Source organism: Drosophila kikkawai, chromosome X, assembly GCF_030179895.1.
Source record: "Drosophila kikkawai strain 14028-0561.14 chromosome X, DkikHiC1v2, whole genome shotgun sequence".
NCBI lineage: Eukaryota > Metazoa > Arthropoda > Insecta > Diptera > Drosophilidae > Drosophila > Drosophila kikkawai.
Window position 1 is genome coordinate 27,303,519 of NC_091733.1, and position 18,703 is coordinate 27,322,221.

At 35.4% G+C, this 18,703-nt stretch overlaps 3 protein-coding genes across 3 annotated transcripts; 2 read left to right on the forward strand and 1 right to left on the reverse strand.

The window, feature by feature from the left end:
* Position 1: 1 nt before the first annotated feature.
* Positions 2-462, reverse strand: LOC108085223 (uncharacterized). Its single transcript, XM_017181757.3, has one exon. The coding sequence runs from the start codon at positions 362-364 to the stop codon at positions 221-223; it is 144 nt and encodes a 47-aa protein (XP_017037246.1). The 5' UTR covers positions 365-462; the 3' UTR covers positions 2-220.
* Positions 463-13,310: 12,848 nt separating this feature from the next.
* Positions 13,311-14,137, forward strand: LOC108085225 (loricrin). The gene is made up of 2 exons (XM_017181760.3): positions 13,311-13,409; positions 13,475-14,137. The coding sequence occupies exons 1-2, from the start codon at positions 13,311-13,313 to the stop codon at positions 14,135-14,137; spliced, it is 762 nt and encodes a 253-aa protein (XP_017037249.2).
* Positions 14,138-17,564: 3,427 nt separating this feature from the next.
* On the forward strand, positions 17,565-18,441 carry LOC108085214 (ctenidin-3). Its single transcript, XM_017181745.3, has 2 exons — positions 17,565-17,638; positions 17,745-18,441. Exons 1-2 carry the CDS (start codon positions 17,633-17,635, stop codon positions 18,339-18,341), a joined length of 603 nt encoding a protein of 200 aa, XP_017037234.2. The 5' UTR covers positions 17,565-17,632; the 3' UTR covers positions 18,342-18,441.
* Positions 18,442-18,703: the final 262 nt, after the last annotated feature.

The following is an 18,703-nucleotide window of genomic DNA, read 5'->3' on the forward strand; positions in this document are numbered from 1 at the left end:
CTTTAGATCTTAAATATTTTATTGCTTACACATTAAGAACTTAATGATTTATGTTATATTAAACAAAAAAAATAAAACAAAAAACATAAATTAAAGCTGAATTGTTCTTTCTTTTTTTGGGGAAACCTCAACTAAGTCGAGCTTAAAGACAAGCTGGAATAGTTAAGACTTTCCCAAGGCCACACTTGGACTACACTGCTGCTTCCTCCAAGTCGTAGCCTTAATCCTTGGCCACCAGACCCTTGGCCTGCGGCATGGCCACTGGCAGGGAGCGATCCACATAGGCAAAGTTGTCCACCACGCTGATGGAGAGCACGCCGCCCATGACTAGCAGGGCTCCGCTGATGGCAACCTTCGACCACATGGTGATTCAAAGAGGGGAAAGGAACTACGGGAACTGCAGGAATACTTCTGGTGGAGATGCGAACCGAACGCGGAAAGAGCTGCTTGGACTATGCGCGGAACGCACGCCCAGCATGGGGCCTTATATAGTACTTGTATTCCGATCCCAGAGAACCCGCGGGAAGCTTTTCGCCGGCCTATGTGCCGCCGGTCACGTCGGCCAGAAATCGCCTCCAGGTTCCATGGCAGAAAAGCTTCCAGAACCCGCACAACCACTACCACTAAGCCCAGGCAATGCACTTCCTTCGCCGCCACCGCCACTCGCCGTTATTATCGACTCATTAGATAAGAGTGATTCGCACATTGATGGCGAAAAGCTCAGGGGTACACAGGGAGAAAAAACTAGGGGAGTATCTATGTAATTCTAGAAATAAAAGGGAGTAACTTGGATTAAAGAGTGAGCTTATCTAAATTTATATATTTTAATAACAAGGAAAATTTCGATGTTTTCTCTTAACTAAATTGCTTTAAAATAAGTTTAAATTAAATTATTACTTAAATTTTATTAATAATAATTTAAAAGTATTATTTATAATTTTGTTATTATTATTTATAATATTATTACTAGACTTTAAAGACCTAAAAAAAGCAGCCCAAGGCAAGCTAACTATTCTAAAATCTAAACCAAAATCTTTTTAAAATCCATATAAAATCTATAAATATATCTAATATCATAACAAATACGCTCTAATTTCTTCCAGTGCATATTATAAGCACATGTCTGTGCAAATCGGATATTTTTATACATATTTTCGCAATGTTTTGTTTGTTTACCCGCCGCCGCCTCTGTTTATTAGCCGCGTTTATCAAGAACGCCTAATCTCCGGGTGCGTCACTATCCCAACAACCACATTTGTTGGCAAACATTTGATCGCCACTGTCGACAGATTTCCCTTTCTCATATTTGGCTGGGAAATTTACAGTATCTGGAGGAGGAGGGGGAGCAGCAGCTGGGCTGTAATAATTAGGAATTTTTATCGCTGGTAAATATGTACAAAAAAATAAAACATAAATATAAACAAACTAAAGTACACAAGCGATTAGGCAGCCGGCAAAGCTTTTTCCGAAGATTTACAAGCTACGTTTCTACGTTTTTTTTTTACGAGCAGACTTTCCTCAATAAAAAGCGAGATGTGATGTCACCTGTCGGAGGTGTTTAATTGTTGATTTGCAAATATTGCAGGGTAAGGTGAGTGGGTGCAGGGGATTATTATTAATTAAATTATACAATTGAATGGGTTTTTATCTCCTTTAAGTATATTTTTCACATTTTTCCAGGGTATTCTAATTTCAGTCAGAAGCCCAAAACTCTGTGAAGGAGTCATTTCCCACCCTATAAATCATATATATTCTTGATCAGCATTAAAAAACGAATCGATCTAGCCTTGTCAGAAGGAAATACAAATTTTACTAATTTTTGAGAAATTTCATAAGGGGTTACATCATTAAAATTGTCGAAAAATTGGCTAAAATTTTAATTTTTTAAAATGTTAAATTGAAAATGCAGATTTGTTACGGTAATAAAAACTAATATAACAACGCTTTCCGAATGGAAATTGAAACTTTTTTGACTGAGTTATGAATTTTTGAAACTTCAATTTCTAGACAAAAATTTAAAAATATTAAAAAAAAAAAATTTATAAGAAGTTACAACGTTAAAGGATTTTTCTACATTTTATAATCAATAAAATGTTCAAAATTTAAATAAAAAACTGTATTAAGTCAAAGGTTCGTAAAGCCAAAACTCGTAAACTATTCCATTTGTTTATTTAAAAAAATACAAAAAACTCCATAGAATTTCTATATATTTTCTATATATATATTTGTTATTTCCCATTATAATTCCTACTTCGATTGGCACTCAACCGAGCAGATAATTCAGCTAATGGCTTGATAACTCAACTGAATGTGCTAATTTTTTGGCCGCCCTCCTCCTGGCCCTCTTCAATATTTTTGCTCTGAAAAAACAGGGGAAAGAGAAGGGGATCCAAGCTTTTAATCGCTGCAACAACAACAACAACAACAACAACTAATAAACTATGTTTATATATAGCCTCACAGATAGCAGCAACAAATTGCTAGAGGAAACTCTTCCCGCTTGCTATTTACGCGCAAAATTAATCGAAGCTCATAAAGCAGCGTAAACAAAGACACCCCACGGATCGGGGAGCTATATGGTATATGGATATACATATATATGTATAGGGTATATATACTATATAGAAGGGGGTGTGAAAATCGGTTGGCAAGTGGGTGGTAAGTGGAAGCTCGCAGCGACATCGTCGCATGCAGATAAACAGACATTAATAATAGAAATATTTGGCCATACACAAACACAAACACACAACACGCGGATGGAATGTGCAGACAGAGGGCGTGGCAAACCGCACCCACCGCCCCCCCGTAACGGATTTCAGCCCACTTGAGCCACCCAACAGAAGGGCAGACAGATTGCCATCATTTGTATTCCAGGAGCCTCGCAGGACAAGCCAAAGGAAAGGGGACTAATGCCAACGGGATGTTAATATTATTTAGTGAATTTATATTCATAAATTTAATATTTATTTTATTTATTAGAAAATATTTTAAAGGGAATTATAAGTTTATAATCTATGGGTATGCAATGATATTCCATTTTAGTTGCATAAATTTATTTTTATTATAAATTTATTATATATCATATTTTTTAATAAATAAAATAAATTATAAATAAAATAAATTATAAATAAATAAAAATAAATGATACTAAATATTTATAAAAGGTTTTTTAAAAAGCGGCAGAGTTTCAAAGAATTTAAAATTAAGTTTCATTCGAAAGAATTTATTTTAAAGCAAGTTTAATAATTTCAAAAATAAAGGAGCTATTTAAAAAACTAATAAATTTGTTTACTTTAAGTTTAATTTAAATGTTAAGTTAATTTTTTATATTTTGTATGTGTTTTTAAAGCCTTACTGGTATGCCTGTTGATCTTCTTTAAAGCTTAAGGCCTTCCTTTAGAGATAAACATACACAAAAAGACTTCTTAAACTTATAACTAATTTATAAAAAATTAATTATATATTTAGCTAAATATTTTAACCAAATACTATTTTTAAATTTAATGCAATTTATTTAAAAAAAATCAGCTTAGTAAGTAAATAAGATACCCAATTCAAGTCAAACTAAAAAATTAATGTTTAAAGGTAATCCAAAGTTAATCTTATATTTTTTGCACATACTAAAAGTATTTCTATCGCTAAAATTTGTTGCAAATTCTGATAAGATTAGGCATATCAAGGTTGCAAAATTGCAAACACATTTTTGAAGTACTTAAACAAGCCAACGCGATAAGCAGCTTTGGGCTTTACGTGTTTGCTCAATTTTTTCATATTTTTCAAAGAAATCAAAGTATTACTAATAATATTTTAAAAAGTATTTGCTTGGGAAAATATATATAGAACCATATTGGAGGGCTTTTCGCCAAAGCAAATGTTTATTTTCGGAGGCCAAGTCAGCGCTCTCGCAAGTTGGGTTATCAGTGGCTTTTATGCAGAGACCCTTAAACTTTCTCCTCGAGTGACTGGCGACAGCCAACTCAATCGACTTCCGGTTGTGCCAAGACATTTGCGCTGCTTTTCCACTTTTCCGCTTTTCCGCAGAGCCTAAACCGTAACCAAAACCGAGACCAACGCCGTGTATTTGCTTCGCTTGCTCGCTTGCATTTCCTTCCGGCGACTGGCCCTCATATGGAAAAGTCGGTTGGAAAATGGTTGGAAATTCGAGTAGAATTCGGGGCAGGGGTATGGGGGGGGCAACCTCAAGTAAACAGGCAGCAGGCTAAGCCATAGCCTAACCCAACAACACGCTCAGCCACTCGTCCAAACACCATTTTCTTTTCCACAAATTGAATTCTCGCGCGCGCATTTTCATTTGCAACACACTCGCTGCGAGTGTGTGTGTGTGTGTGCATTTGTTTGTTAATTTTCGCACAGGAAAATTGCATCAGTTTCCACAGTTTTCCAGGTTTTTTTTTTTTTATTTTCTTTTTTGCCTCCTGGCCGCAACAGGAGAAATGCTCGGCAACAACTTTCCACGTGTGGCTGCGGAGACTGCAGCTGAAAGGGGGCGGAAAAGCGGGCATGGCTGTGGGTAAAATCCAACAGATCGATAGACAATCAACTAATGATTGCGTGCGAAAAGTTTGCCAGGTCTGTGTGCCGTTTATAGTTGTTAATACTTAATTCATAGAGACCTTTCCCCAAGGTGGCCAGCCAGCCCATTGAAGCTCTTCGATTCGTTAACCCAGATTTTTGACAGCTCGCTGGATATGAGTGGGTATCTGGGTATGTTTCATATTTTTCAATATTTTTAAATATTTTAAAATATTTTTTTATATGTTTTTATACCCTTGCAGGGTATTATAATTTCAGTCAGAAGTTTGCAACGCAGTGAAGGAGACGTTTCCGACCCTATAAAGTATATATATTCTTGATCAGCATCAACAGCCGAGTCGATCTAGCCATGTCCGTCTGTCCGTCTGTCCGTCTGTCCGTCTGTCCGTCTGTCCGTTTCTACGCAAACTAGTCCCTCAGTTTTAAAGCTATCTCAATGAAACTTTGCATATAGTCTTCTATATGCTCTCACTGCTATATATGTCGGAACGGGCCGGATCGGACGACTATATCATATAGCTGCCATACAAATGTTCGATATATTTTTAGAAAAATAATTATAACTTTGCTGTTTTTTAACATTTATGCACCATTTTTTAGATATGGCCATTTTATATTATTTCGAAATTTTGGTAAAAATTTTATGAAAATCGGACGACTATATCATATAGCTGCCATAGGAACGATCGGGAAATTAATAGAAAAAAAATTATAGATTCGTTGTTTTTCAACGTATTTTCATCTACTCCGGGATATAAGCTTATTTTATTATTCTAGAATTTTGGGATAAATTTAAAAAAAATCGGACAACTATATCATATAGCTGCCATATAAACGGTCGGTAGATGTAGGGAAAATGTAAAGCTGGAAATGCAAAACTGTAACTGTCAAACTGTAAACATAATAAGTATAGGTAAAATGTAATGAAATAATATCTGCAAGGGTATACAAACTTCGGCGTGCCGAAGTTAGCTTCCTTTCTTGTTTATATATATTTTGATATATTTTTATATTTTTATTTTTATATATATTTTTAAATATGTTTTTTAATACATTTCTATATACATTTATATATATATATATTTTTTTTAATATTTTTTCATATATATTTTTAAAAATATTTTCATATATAGTTTTAAATATATTTTAATAAATATTTTTTATATTTTTTTATACATGTTTTTATATATATTTGCATATCCATTTTGATTAATTAATTTATTTATTTTTTAAATATATTTTTAAATACACTTTTCTATTAATTATTACATTATATTTTATACATTTTTATTGATATTTTTATTCCGCAAAATATCAATATCTCTAGCATTGCCTGCGGTCAGTGAACGAGCCCGCGATAATAGCAATTCTTATCTCTAAAAAACCCAACAAAGTGGTCTGGAAAAGTGGGTGGCTTTGGGGGGGGTGGGCCTTGGTGCACTGCATTTTAATTTATGGACAAATTTTGCGTATCTAATGCACTGCAACCTGCAGCACTTTGTGGCCGTGTGTGTGTGTGTGCACAATTAAATTTTCAATGTAATTTCATGCACAAATGCCTCCAATTGCCGGTGCGGATAATGTTGCAGTTTGGCCAACAGGAAGACCTCTCTGGCAGCTCTACCTAATATACTGCCATGCCCAGTGACATTTTGGGGGATTTTTTGGGGAAGAATTTGGGAGAAAAGAATAATTTATAATGTATTTAAAGTGGAATAATAATAATAATTTGTTATATATATTAATTACAATAATAATAATAATTGAAAATATATTTTTTAAGTGGATTAATAGTAATAATTTGAAATATATATTAATGAGATGAATAATAATAATTATTTGTAATATAAATGAAGTGGAAAAATAAAATTAATTTATAATAGATATTAAGTGGATTAATAATTATAATTCATATATTTTAGGTGGTATAATAACAATAATAATAATTGTTTATAATATATTTTTACTGGTTAATATTTAATATACTAAAATATATGGTATTTAGGAAATTAAAATAGGCTTAAATCTGTTCTGGAATTTAGTTATTATTTTATTATATATAGTTCCTTCTCATATTTGCTTCTCTTATTTATTTATTTATTTATTTATTTATTTAATTACTTATTTATTAATTTATTTATTTAATAATATTTTTCATAAATTTACCTTCCTCGATTAAAGGTTGCTTACCAATAAACACAGTTGGCCAGCTATCAAAGCTATCAAAGTGGCGACCTTAAAGGCCCCTTCGATAAGGCGGAATAAGTCGATCAGAGTTGGGGAAAGCGGCTTAAGGAAGAGCTCTCTCTCTCTCTCTTTCTCTCTCTCTCTTTATGTCACCCACTGGGCGGAAGTGGGAGTGTGTGTGAGCCGCATTAAACCTGGCCTAAAGGGGCGGCCATAATGACACAGATACGTGTATCGGCGAAGCTGCTTAAGCGGAATAATCAGGCCTGGGAGTTCAGACTGTTTTTGTTTGGTAAAATAATTAAAAAATGTAATTTAAATGAACATTAGAAGTTTAACCATCGTTTTTATAGTTGTTATATATATTTTTATATTATAAAATATTTATTTTAACAATTATTTAGAAAAAATGCAATAAAATAAGAGAATAAAATGGCATTTGGCTATATAAATGTGTTAATAAAACTATAGAAAATCAGGGAAATTAAATAAAATTTTATACAAATTTTAAAACCCTGTTTGCTAGGTTAAAAAAAATAAAAGTCAGGGTTTTTTTTTATTCTTTTAAATACTTTTTTTTAATATCTACTCCATTTACCAACTCTTTACTTTCGCAGTTTTAATTTTTAAACCCTTTTGTTGAAACTTTTCACCATAATTAAGCAAGACTAAAAAACCCTAAGTACAGAATATATTTTTGGGTATTGTTTGATTATTTTTTTAAATCCTTTCGTTTGTTTGTTTGCCTTTTTTTTTAAATCCCCGCTCCGATTACCAACACTACACTTGCATGGCTTTCGCGTGGCGTGAAAACAAATACATTTCCGCACGCTTTGCCGGAAAACAAAAGGCAATGGCCTTTGTATTATTTTGAAGCTCAAACCAACCCCTGCCCCTGCCCCTGCCCCTGCCCCTGCCCCCCCTGGGGGGTGGGTGAGGGGTGGATGGGTGTGCTATGAAGTGTGCGCGTTGTAATGTGCGTTAATAAATTTGATTTTAGATTCTCTCGAACCATCAACTTTAAAGTGTCGCCCTGTGTTCCACCCCCACCCCATTGAAGAGAGAGAGGGCTCTCGTTTTTATCAGTTTAATGGGCGGGTCGTAATGCAATTTGTACCCCCCACACCCCCCTCTCGGAAGCCACCCCCTTTGGCTCCGATGCTGTGTAAAGCAATTTTGATAAATTTATGTGGAATACGCTTTCATGATAAGCTAATTAAATTCAATCGCTGTAACCGACTTGCCCAAAAACCGAAATGCCACTCCACCAGGGTCCCCTGTCATCCCCCCCCCCCCCCTCACTGCTTGCCACCCTTTTCGCACTTGGCACCACTACGCCCATGGGCCTCCTCTCCTTCGTTTTGGTTAAAGCTCAGCGATTGTTTCCATATCGTTGGGTAAACTAAAGTGGCAAAATTAGCGACAAGCGAATGAATTTTGGCCAAAAGGAGAAAATCAAGAGGAGAAGGGAAAGCGCGAAAAGCAACTAAGATGAAAAGTTGCGATTTTTCCAGAGAGCGATTTCAATTGTTAGGATAAGATTTTTGAATAACTTGGATTGAAATTAAAAAAGGGATTTAATATTCATCAGAAATAAGTTGGTTTTGCCTTAGGAATGGCTGAAAATATTGTTGTTGCCGATTGTTTAACGATTTATAATAAGAAATTCGATATACTGTAACAATCTGTATATCGCATTTCACATTATTATTGTTGATTATTTATTATTAATATATATTACTATTGTTTATTGACAAATTAAGCCGAAAATGTATACTTTTTCATTCGGTAAGCATATTTTAATGTAGTTTTTATTAGGTTAGCTTAAAAATTTTAAAGAATAAAATTATATATCAAATTTTTCACAATTTAAAAATTTCAAAAAAATGGGTAAAAGTTTGTGGGACTAACAAAAATTTCAAAAAATATTATTATTATTATTTTAGTTTTTTTATTACCTTAACAAATTTAAATATTTAATTTAACATTTTAAAATATTAAAATTTTTGTAAATTTTTTCCTTTTTAAGTATGTAACCCCTTATGAAATTTAAAAAAAAATGTGTAAAATTGTTGTTCTCTTCCAACATGGCTAAATCAATTCGGCTGTTGATGCTGATCTAGAATATATTTGATTTAAAGGTTGGAAAATGACTTAGTTTTTGGCTTCTGGCTTAAAATAAAATATAAAAATATAAAAAATATCAAATAATACCCTGAAAAAGCATAATAAATGTATTACAAATCTGTAAAAATAACTTTAAAATAAAAAAGCATATATATAAATTAAATACTAATAAAATAACCTATTTAACTTGATATTTGAAAATCATTTTGCATAATAAAACCAGCTGAAATCACAGCTCTATATCTGCTCTCTGCCAAAAAGCCTTCCATGTAAATTCCAATTTTTGTCAAGTACATTCCCCATATTAATTTTTACAATCAGGCTAAAGCACTGCCAATTAGCCAGGCCGAGACCGAGACCAACAACGACACAAAATGTAATGGAATGCAATGAGATACCGCGGTTATTATCGGCCTGGAAATGCAACGAAATTCGCTGATGATTTGGACAAAAATATTGTGTAAATTTTGTGGAAAAACATGCGCCATTAACATAATTATAATTAGGCCTGACAAGCGAATTAAATTCAATTTTCATTATTTTTAATGAAGAATGCGGCTGCAAAAAAACAAAAAAAAGAGCGGAAATGCAAACGGCATGTCCTGGCCCAGGGGGAGGTGGTAAAGGGGTATGGTGGGTAGTAGGTATTGTCGTGGAAAACACGACCACATCAACATATTTATCGCATTTGGCCCGCTCGTGTCTTGTTGCATATGTTTGGGCGTTCATGCGTGAGCCCGATTTGCATATTAAACGCCAAACACGACGATAACGATGATAAATCGAACGGAGACAGGCGGCGGGTCAGGGGGAGGGAGAGTTAGGAGTTTCAGGGAAACTGCGATGCAGGGGAAATATCCGAGCTTTTTCAGATCAAAGCAATCCTTCTTTAAGCTGGAAAGAGTATCTATGAAGTGCCTAATGTTGAGTATTGATGTAAGGTCCTTCCTCACTTCCCAAGTTCATATAATAGAGTTCTTTGTTAAGTTTTTATATTTTCAGTTTTTATTGATTTCATGCGGGGCAGCAGTGGTGGTGCCGCTCCAGCGATTGGATCGTCTCTGAATTTAACAATATTCCCTAAGTTTTAATTTAGGCTAAGTCTCGTAGCTGCGCTGCTCGCAGGCGGCGGCAGAGAGACGGCTGTGTAGATAAATACTTATGTATAAAGGAATGTACTTATGTACATTGCCTATGCGCTCTTAAGTAGAGACGCGAGGGGTATGCATATGCTGTCCGTTCGTTACAATTATGCCGACGCTAGCACTTTCTGTGTGCCGGCTAAGCCATAGCGATCGGTTCATATTTCGGCCACTTATGGGTTATAACCAGGACATTGAAATATGTAAACACTGCAACAAAGTGTTACAGTGCGCACCCTTTAAGTACTCTTGGTACAGTGGGTATTCAATATATGTGCATACTACAGTATATTTTATGGTTTTCCACAAAAATCTCTGGAGTTTTGAAATCTCTTAAAAATACATGGGAAACTATGCCACAAAATGTTAAATGTTAAGAAAATTGTAATTTAAATGAGTTTATGTGGTAAAAAATTAAATAAAAATTTTATTAACATTAATTAGACATAAAAAATTAAATAAAAATTGTATTAAAATTAATTAGTCATAAAAAAAATTAAATAAAAATTGTATACTATAACAAGTATTAAACATTACTTAATATTAATATATAATATTATTAAAACTTGTTTATAAATGAATTAAAGTTTTCTTTTTTAACTTAAAACAAAATTTATACAAAATATTTATATACATATATTTATACCCTTGCAGGGTATTTTAATTTCAGTCAGAAGTTTGCAACGCAGTGAAGGAGACCTTTCCGACCCCATAAACCATATATATTCTTGATCAGCATTAACACTCGAATCTTTCTAGACATGTCCGGAAGAAATTGATTTTTTTGCTATTTTTGCAAAATTTTATAAGGGGTTACATCATTAAAATTTTTCATTTTGATAAAAAATTGAATTTTTAAAATTTTTAAATGAAGTATGCAGATTTATTAACTGTAGAAAATCTTGCACAGAACAGTTTTCCGATTTAAAATTAATGCTCTTTTGGCCGAGTTATGATATTTTTAATTTAAAAAAAAAATCAAGAAGTTTTTTAATATAAAAAATCGATTTTATAATACAAAATAATATTTTTCTAAGTGAAGGAATCATTTCCGACCCCAGAAACCATATATATTCTTGATCAGCATTGAAAGGAGAATCGTTTAAGCCATGTTTGGAGGAAATCAAATTTTGAGCTATTTTTGTGAAATTTGATAAGGGGTTACATCATTAAAATTCGCAAAAATTGACCAAAATTTTGATTTCTTAAAATTTTTAATTTGGTATGCAGTTTTTTTAAATTACTAAAAACTAACACAAAACTGCTTTCCGAATCGAAATTAATGCATTTTTGGCTTAGTTATGATATATTTTAATTGTTACCTGCAAGGGTATACAAACTTTGGCTGGCCAAAGTTAGCTTTATTTCTTGTTTTTCTTTATTTTCTGTATCTCGGAAATTTTACAATATTTATGTTTAAAAAAAATTTCCAAAAATACTTTAAACTTTACTTAATAACTGATAAAAGATTGAAATACCCAAGTCATAAGCGCTTTTTAGGGAAATTTTTAGAAAAATTGTCCAAAAAACAACCTTTCATATGGATTAACTACCTTAATTGCATTTATTTAATTGTAAATTAATTTTTACAAATATTTGTAATTATTTAACCAAGGAATTTAAAGTCACCAGACAATTCTGAAATATAAATAAATAATTAGAAATTTATTTAAAATTTGTAAATTTATTTTACAATTATTTGTAGTTATTTTACTAAGAAATTGTAAGTTCCCAGACATTCCTGCATATTTTATTCAGCTTAAGCACTCATCATGGCATAAAAAAAAATCTAGTTTTGTGGGCTTGGTTTTCTCCCCTTCCCACAATTTGTTTACAAATTTAAGTATATTTGATTGCAAGTCCCCCGGTCATCTCATCAATATTTGCAGCCACTTCATCAGCAAGATGAAGACTGTTGCAACCCAAGGCCAGAAACCGTGTTGGACATGCACTTACTCACATATTGCCAAGATCTAGGAATAATATTTGGCAAAGAAATCATTACAGAATGCATTACAGACATTCGTGATTGCAAATGCCTGTGTTTTATGCTAACGATTACAATGCCAGAAAACGTAAACAAATGTCAGTCGACAGCGAGAAAGTTGCCAAATGGCTTTTAGCTTTTAGTTTTTAGTTTTTTGTAGTTTTGGGTTTTGGGAAATACAACCTCCTCTCTCCGCTTAATTAAGCAACACGATGAGTGGCCGTCTTCCACGGGATTTGCATAATTAACCCATCTAAAGTGTCTTGACGATTTGGTGCACGAAAGTGATTCCAGTGCGAAAAACAAAAAGTCAGAAATGGCAAAGGTAGCAAAAGGTAGCGAAAATTATAGCAAAAACCGGTCTCTAGACAAATCAAAAATCACACCTGGGACACCACCTGTTGAGCGGGAGGTGGGAGGGATTGCATGATTGGGTCACCGGTCTCCAGTCTCCGGTCACCTATGTTTTTTCACAGCTTGTGGATTAGTGTTGTCCAGCATCTAGCTTTTTGGGAGGTTCCAAAATTAGAGAAAATATATTTTAATATATAATAAATATTTAATTAGTCTTATAATTTTAATTTTTCTTTAATAAAAAAATTCCAAAATTAAAGAAAGTAATTAGTTTTTATATTACTATTTATTTTTCTTTAATAACAAATTTTATTTATATAAAAAAATCCTTCTTGAGGCAATTTAGATGTTTCAAAATTATTTTTATGTCTTAACAATTATTATAAAAATCTTAAATAATTTAATAAAAAATATAAAAAATTAATTAGTAATACATCGCAATTAATTCCTATTTCAAATTATTTTTAAAATTTTTTATTTAATTTATAAAGATTTTAAAAATATATTTCTGCTTATTTTTCAAAGTTTGAGCTGAAAATCCCAAGGAAACCCCTTAAAAATAGATTAAAAAATTCCAATTTCTAGCAATTCCTTGAATAAAAACTAACCTTAATGTTTTATAATAATATTAGCTTTATAAGAAATATTTATATATATTTTTTTCTTACCTTAGTCATAGTTCTCACCACTGATCTTCACTCTAGCCCAGAAGGCAGCCTCTAAAAGCCTCGAGACAAATGACAAATGGGCACCCAATGAGTTGGGGAAAAAGCGGTGCATCTGGTTGGGGCTACTGGTCATGCCGCTGGCTGTTACATATGCCGACCCGGGTCAGCCGATGTCACCTTTCCAATTGGTGGGCAGACGACCTCGCTGCGAGGCGCTTGAGGTGGGGGCGAGCATTTCTCTGCGCTGCGCCGTGACCCACATTCGAGGCATATAAATAGTAGCCGCAGGGCATGGCTTACCCATCAGTTTCCGAGCTCAGCTCCCCAATCCCACTTCGTCCAGCGTCAAGCGCCAATTCCCAATCAAGCTCAGCCGACAACAAGATGAAGGTGAGTCCAGAAGGACAGCAGAGTTCCTATTAGAATGGATCCTAATTCAGGCTTTTTTCCTTCAGGTTTTCGTCTGCCTGATTGCCTGTTTCAGCCTGGCCCACTGTGGCTTCATCGGAGGCGGTGGTGGTGGCGGTGGCTGGTCCTCTGGAGGAGGCGGCGGTGGCTGGTCTTCCGGAGGCGGCGGCGGTGGCTGGTCTTCCGGAGGCGGCGGCGGTGGTGGCTGGTCCTCTGGAGGAGGCGGCGGCGGTGGCTGGTCCTCTGGCGGTTCAGGCGGTGCCCCCACCATAGTCAAGGTCATCAGCGAGGATGCTGGCCACGGTCATGGCGGTCATGGTGGATACGGACATGGCCCTGCCCCCGAAGAGCTAAAGATCATCAAGGTGATCAGCGAGGGCGGCCACTCCCATGGCCATCACGATCATGGTCATGGCCACAGTCACGGCGCCGAGGTGAAGATCATCAAGGTTATCCAGGAGGAAGATCACGGACACGGTCATGGTCACAGCCATGGTCATGGTCATGGCTATGACTACTCCAGCGGTGGCCACCAGGCCGAGGAAGTGAAGATCATCAAGCTGATCAGCACGGGAGTCACCGATGGCGGCTACTCTTCCGGCGGTGGCTGGTCTTCCGGTGGCTCTGGAGGTGGTTGGTCCTCTGGGGGATCCAGCGGTGGCTGGTCTTCCGGCGGTGGCTGGTCCTCGGGTGGCTCCGGCTGGAACTAGAGGCAATCCAAAGCGCTGACGTCAGCTCCTTGTTCCTGTTGTCAGAGTTGTCCAGCGTTATTGGCCTTTTGCGATGTTACGAAGTTACTATAATTTTAAGATGCTGCACGTTTTTTGTGTATTTTTTTTTTTGTATTATTTTGTTGCCAATAGTTTACCAAATATAAAAAAAACAGAAAACAAAATAAGTGTTGAACGATTCTTTGTCTAATGGACGGAAAGCCCCCGAAATAAGTGAATACTCATGTTCGGGGATTTTCGAGAGGAGAGACCATCTCGGTTTCGCTTTCCACTTAACCCATTTTGCGACAATTTCGAACACACTCGAGACACTCGAACGATTGAATGATTCAAATTGCATAATAATAGTATTCAAAAACGAGTTTGTCACCTGAGAAGTGACTTGGGGAAAGTCGAAGATATAAGAGTAAGGCCATAAATAAAATATAAAAAAATTATTTCAGGCATTAAAAGGGGTTTAATTAAACATTATAAATATATTTGGGGTGAAGTCTTAATGTATTATTAAATTAAAATTAAAATAAAATAAAAAGAGCTTCAATTTAACATTATAAATATTTTAGGGGTAAAGTCTTGCTTAATTTCTTTAATTAAATTAAATATATAATATAAAAAGATCTTAAATGTAACATTAAAAATATATTTGGGGTAAAGTCTAGCTCAATTATTAATTTAAAATAAATAAATAAAATAAAATAAAATATAAAGAACTTCAATTTATATTTATAAATATTTTAGGGGTAAAGTCTTACCTAATTTATTTAATTAAATTAAATATATAATATAAAAAGAGCTTCAATTTAAATTTATAAATATATTTGGGGTAAAGTCTTGCTTAATTTATTAAATTAAAATAGGTAACGCCATGGGTTAAGCCCAAGGTCGCTTCGTGTTAAGCATCTTGGCAGCATCAAGGGATAGTAATCATTATTGTCTGGTAATTATGTATGTTCATTCTGAGCCCAGCTGTGAGACAAGTATTTCCCCCAAAATCCGTGGATATAATTGCGGATGCGAGACCGTTTTGTTACGAATTTCCATCATTATTTATTTATTGTATATTTTTTTGATGATGCCGTAACACGTTTTTAAGACCGCTTCAAATCTGGTTTCTTGGTTTCTTTGTTTTTATCCGGAGATTCGTCGGGGAGCATGAATATTTTTGGTGGCTTAATTTTATGAATCTGACTAATTAAGATTGCCTGCATCGGTCTTTGCAGCCCATAGATATATCCCTCGGATGTCAAACATAACTCAAACTCTGACTCTAATCACCACCGAAAGGTTACATTAATTTATACACATAATGTATTGGCTTGTAATTAATTATATGTAACGAATGTCTGCCAAGAGATTCGTGTAAAAGAGTCTATTTTTTGTAGTTTTTTGTTGTATTATTGGTTTAAAAATATTAAAGAGCCATTTAATGATCCCAGACACCGTTAAATAATCACTAATTGTATGTAATATGATGTACATTTCAACTGAAGCTCATTAAAGGTAATTGTTTTGGAAAAGATCAGATGATGATGGTGCAGACCTTGGCATTATCTTGGGAAGAAACGAAAGGAAAATGTTTTTATATATATTTAAAACAAAAAAATCATATAAAATGATTTTTAAATTAAATTACAAAGAATATGAAAAGAAAAATGCATTTAAAATATTTTAAAAATCAAAAATGGTTTAAAAACAGTATCTATAAATTTTAGAAATACTTTATAATATTTAAAAATATATAAAAAATATAATATTCATTATTTTCATACCAAGAATATATTTTAAACTATTTCAAAATCCCTTAAAAAACTAGCTCAAACAATCTTCTAGATATTTTTATCCCCAAATCTGGCACTTTTTATGCCTTCAGCCATTCCCCTCGGTTACGAAATCAGTTTTAAACGGCGGAAAAACTTATGGCTCATCCATCAGATCGAGAAGTGAAGGTTGGAGCTGGAGCTGAAGCTGGAGCTACAAATCGGGCTCGGATCGCGGGCAATTAATAAGCATTCTGTTTGACCCATCGGCCAAGAGTTAATGGCAACGAATCAATCGAGTTGGAAATCGAAAATGTGTTGGGTACAGTGATGGTCAAGTAGTGGGAGATTTTTTATAACAAGATTATTATTAAAAGTACCAAGAAATAAGTCTTGGAAATGTTAAAAGAGAGAGAGCTTCATTTAAGCCAAGATTTAAGGCCAGAAAATACACATTTAAGAGGTCTTAGAAGACCTTAGAAGACCTTAGAAGACTTTAAAAGACTTAGAAGACCTTAGAAGACCTTAAAAGAGCTTAGAAGACCTTAGAAGACCTTAGAAGACCTTAGAAGACCTTAGAAGACCTTAAAAGAGCTTAGAAGACCTTAGAAGACCTTAAAAGACCTTAAAAGAGTTTAGAAGACCTTAGAAGACCTTCTTTAGTTGCTTAAAAAACAAGACTTTTTTAGTAAATTTAATTAGCTAAATGTTTGCCTCTAAAGTTTTATATTTTATACAATGTTTTGCAATTATTTTTGCCATAATTTAGTACTTAATTTTAAAGCCTTCACTTAGTCAAGGTAATTAGCAAGCTGACAGCAAGATAAACTATCTCTACGTAAGTTTTTTTTTATAAAAAAAAACATAGAAAAACTTGTATAATTTATTAATTTAAATACTACAAAATTCAAAAAACTTTTTGTTAAATTAAAAAAAAAGGTAAGTACTTACCTTCTTAGGTACAATATGCATCCCATCACTGGTCGGCCCCACCGATCGCTACCTGTTTATTGGATCACGCTGCGGGCTGCCTTTGTTTATTATTTTTTGCAACTTTGTGTCGATTTGGATGAATTGCATAACGAGCTTAAAAAAAAACCAAAAAAAACACTAAACACTCTGAGCTATCAAACGGTTTCAACAAGTGCAACCTGCCGGGAAAGAAGGGATGCCTGTTGCAACACAGCAAATAATGGCCACAAAAGTGGCCAACTTTGTGGGAGTACAGAGAGTCCAGTTAGGGGGGGGCCCTGGGCGGGGTCAGGGCCATTGCACCTTTTGATGACCTCTCAAGTCTGCGGCTGAAAGACGGTAATGATGAGCATCGCGTGGAGCGGCAATTAGTGTCTCATACAGGAGAGGGAACAGTGGGGCAGCGAAAGCAGAAAAATTCAAATAAAAATTAAATTTAAATCAAATTTAAATAATAAAAAATATAACAAAATATATAAATCTATAACAAATATGTAAACACTTCCCTAAACTTATTTTCCATTAAAAATAAAACAGAAAATCATAACTACTTCAACCCACTGTATCTCAACGCCGTTTGGGGCAGGGCAGGGTTAACGCTTAGCTGGTTACCGTCGTGACGGTTTGCTGGCCATAAAAGCCGCTCTCCGTCTATGGCCAGACACAGTCGAAGATCGCCCTTTCAGCCCGACACAGCGGCTGCAGTTCATCCGACATCCGTTGATCATTTAACAGGCCCCTCGACATGAAGGTGCGCCCAGACCTCGCGAATCGTAGCTCTCCTACAAAGAGCTATAGTTAATATTATTTTTTTTAAGTGATTATGTGATTACCAAAAATCCGCCGTATTTTTGCAGGTTTTCGTTTGCTTGCTGGCCGTGTGCAGCATGGCCCAAGCCGGTTTCCTGGGCGGCGGCGGCGGTGGAAGTGCTCTAAGTTCCGGCTGGTCCTCCGGCGGAGGCGGTGGCTATGGTGGAGGCTATAGCGGTGGCCATGGAGGAGGCTATGGTGGAGGTGGGCATGGAGGTGGCTGGTCCTCGGGAGGCGGCTACAACGGCGGCGGCGGCGGCGGTGGCTACGGAGGCGGCGGCACTGTAAAGATCATCAAGGTGATCACTGATTCTGGAGCTGGCGGTGGCTATGGAGGCGGCTATGGCGGTGGCCATGGAGGCGGCTATGGCGGTGGTGGCTACAGCGGTGGCCATGGAGGTGGCTGGTCCTCGGGAGGCGGCTACAGCGGCGGCGGTGGCGGCTATGGAGGCGGCTACAGCGGTGGCCATGGAGCCGGCGGTGGCTATGGAGGCGGTGGCAATGTCAAAATCATCAAGGTTATCTCCGATGCCGGTTCCAGCGGTGGCTATGGCGGTGGCTATGGTGGTGGCCATGGCGGCAGCTCTAGCTACTCCTCCGGCGGCTGGGCTCCTCAGGGTGGCTGGGCTCAGAGCAGCTGGTAAAAGGTCCTTTTGCTGTTTTGTTTATGTTAACAACTAACCACAAAAAACTGTAAATAATTTCGGAAAAAAAATTAACAAATAAAGAGTTAACTATAAAATGGTTTATATATTTTATTATATACATATATTTTTTTCTATATTTTGTTTTTATTTTTATTGCAGAATTTTAACAGTTGTCAGGTGGCTGCTGCTGTTGCTGTTGTTCCCTTTTATTTTTTGTGTTGTGTTAACCCTTCGTTAACCCTGTACGCATGTCGAGCCAGCTGTCCCCCAGCCACACCCACCAAACACGCACACAGACACACATATATACACATATATATATATATATATCTGTATGTGTATTATAGAACTGCGTCCTA

Bases quoted from the DNA above. Each gene is read 5' to 3' on its own strand.
- LOC108085223 (XM_017181757.3), bottom strand. From the start codon at position 364: ATGTGGTCGAAGGTTGCCATCAGCGGAGCCCTGCTAGTCATGGGCGGC.
- LOC108085225 (XM_017181760.3), top strand. From the start codon at position 13,311: ATGGCTTACCCATCAGTTTCCGAGCTCAGCTCCCCAATCCCACTTCGT. The intron at 13,410-13,474 runs GTGAGTCCAGAA...TTTTTCCTTCAG, and splicing joins CAGCCGACAACAAGATGAAG to GTTTTCGTCTGCCTGATTGC.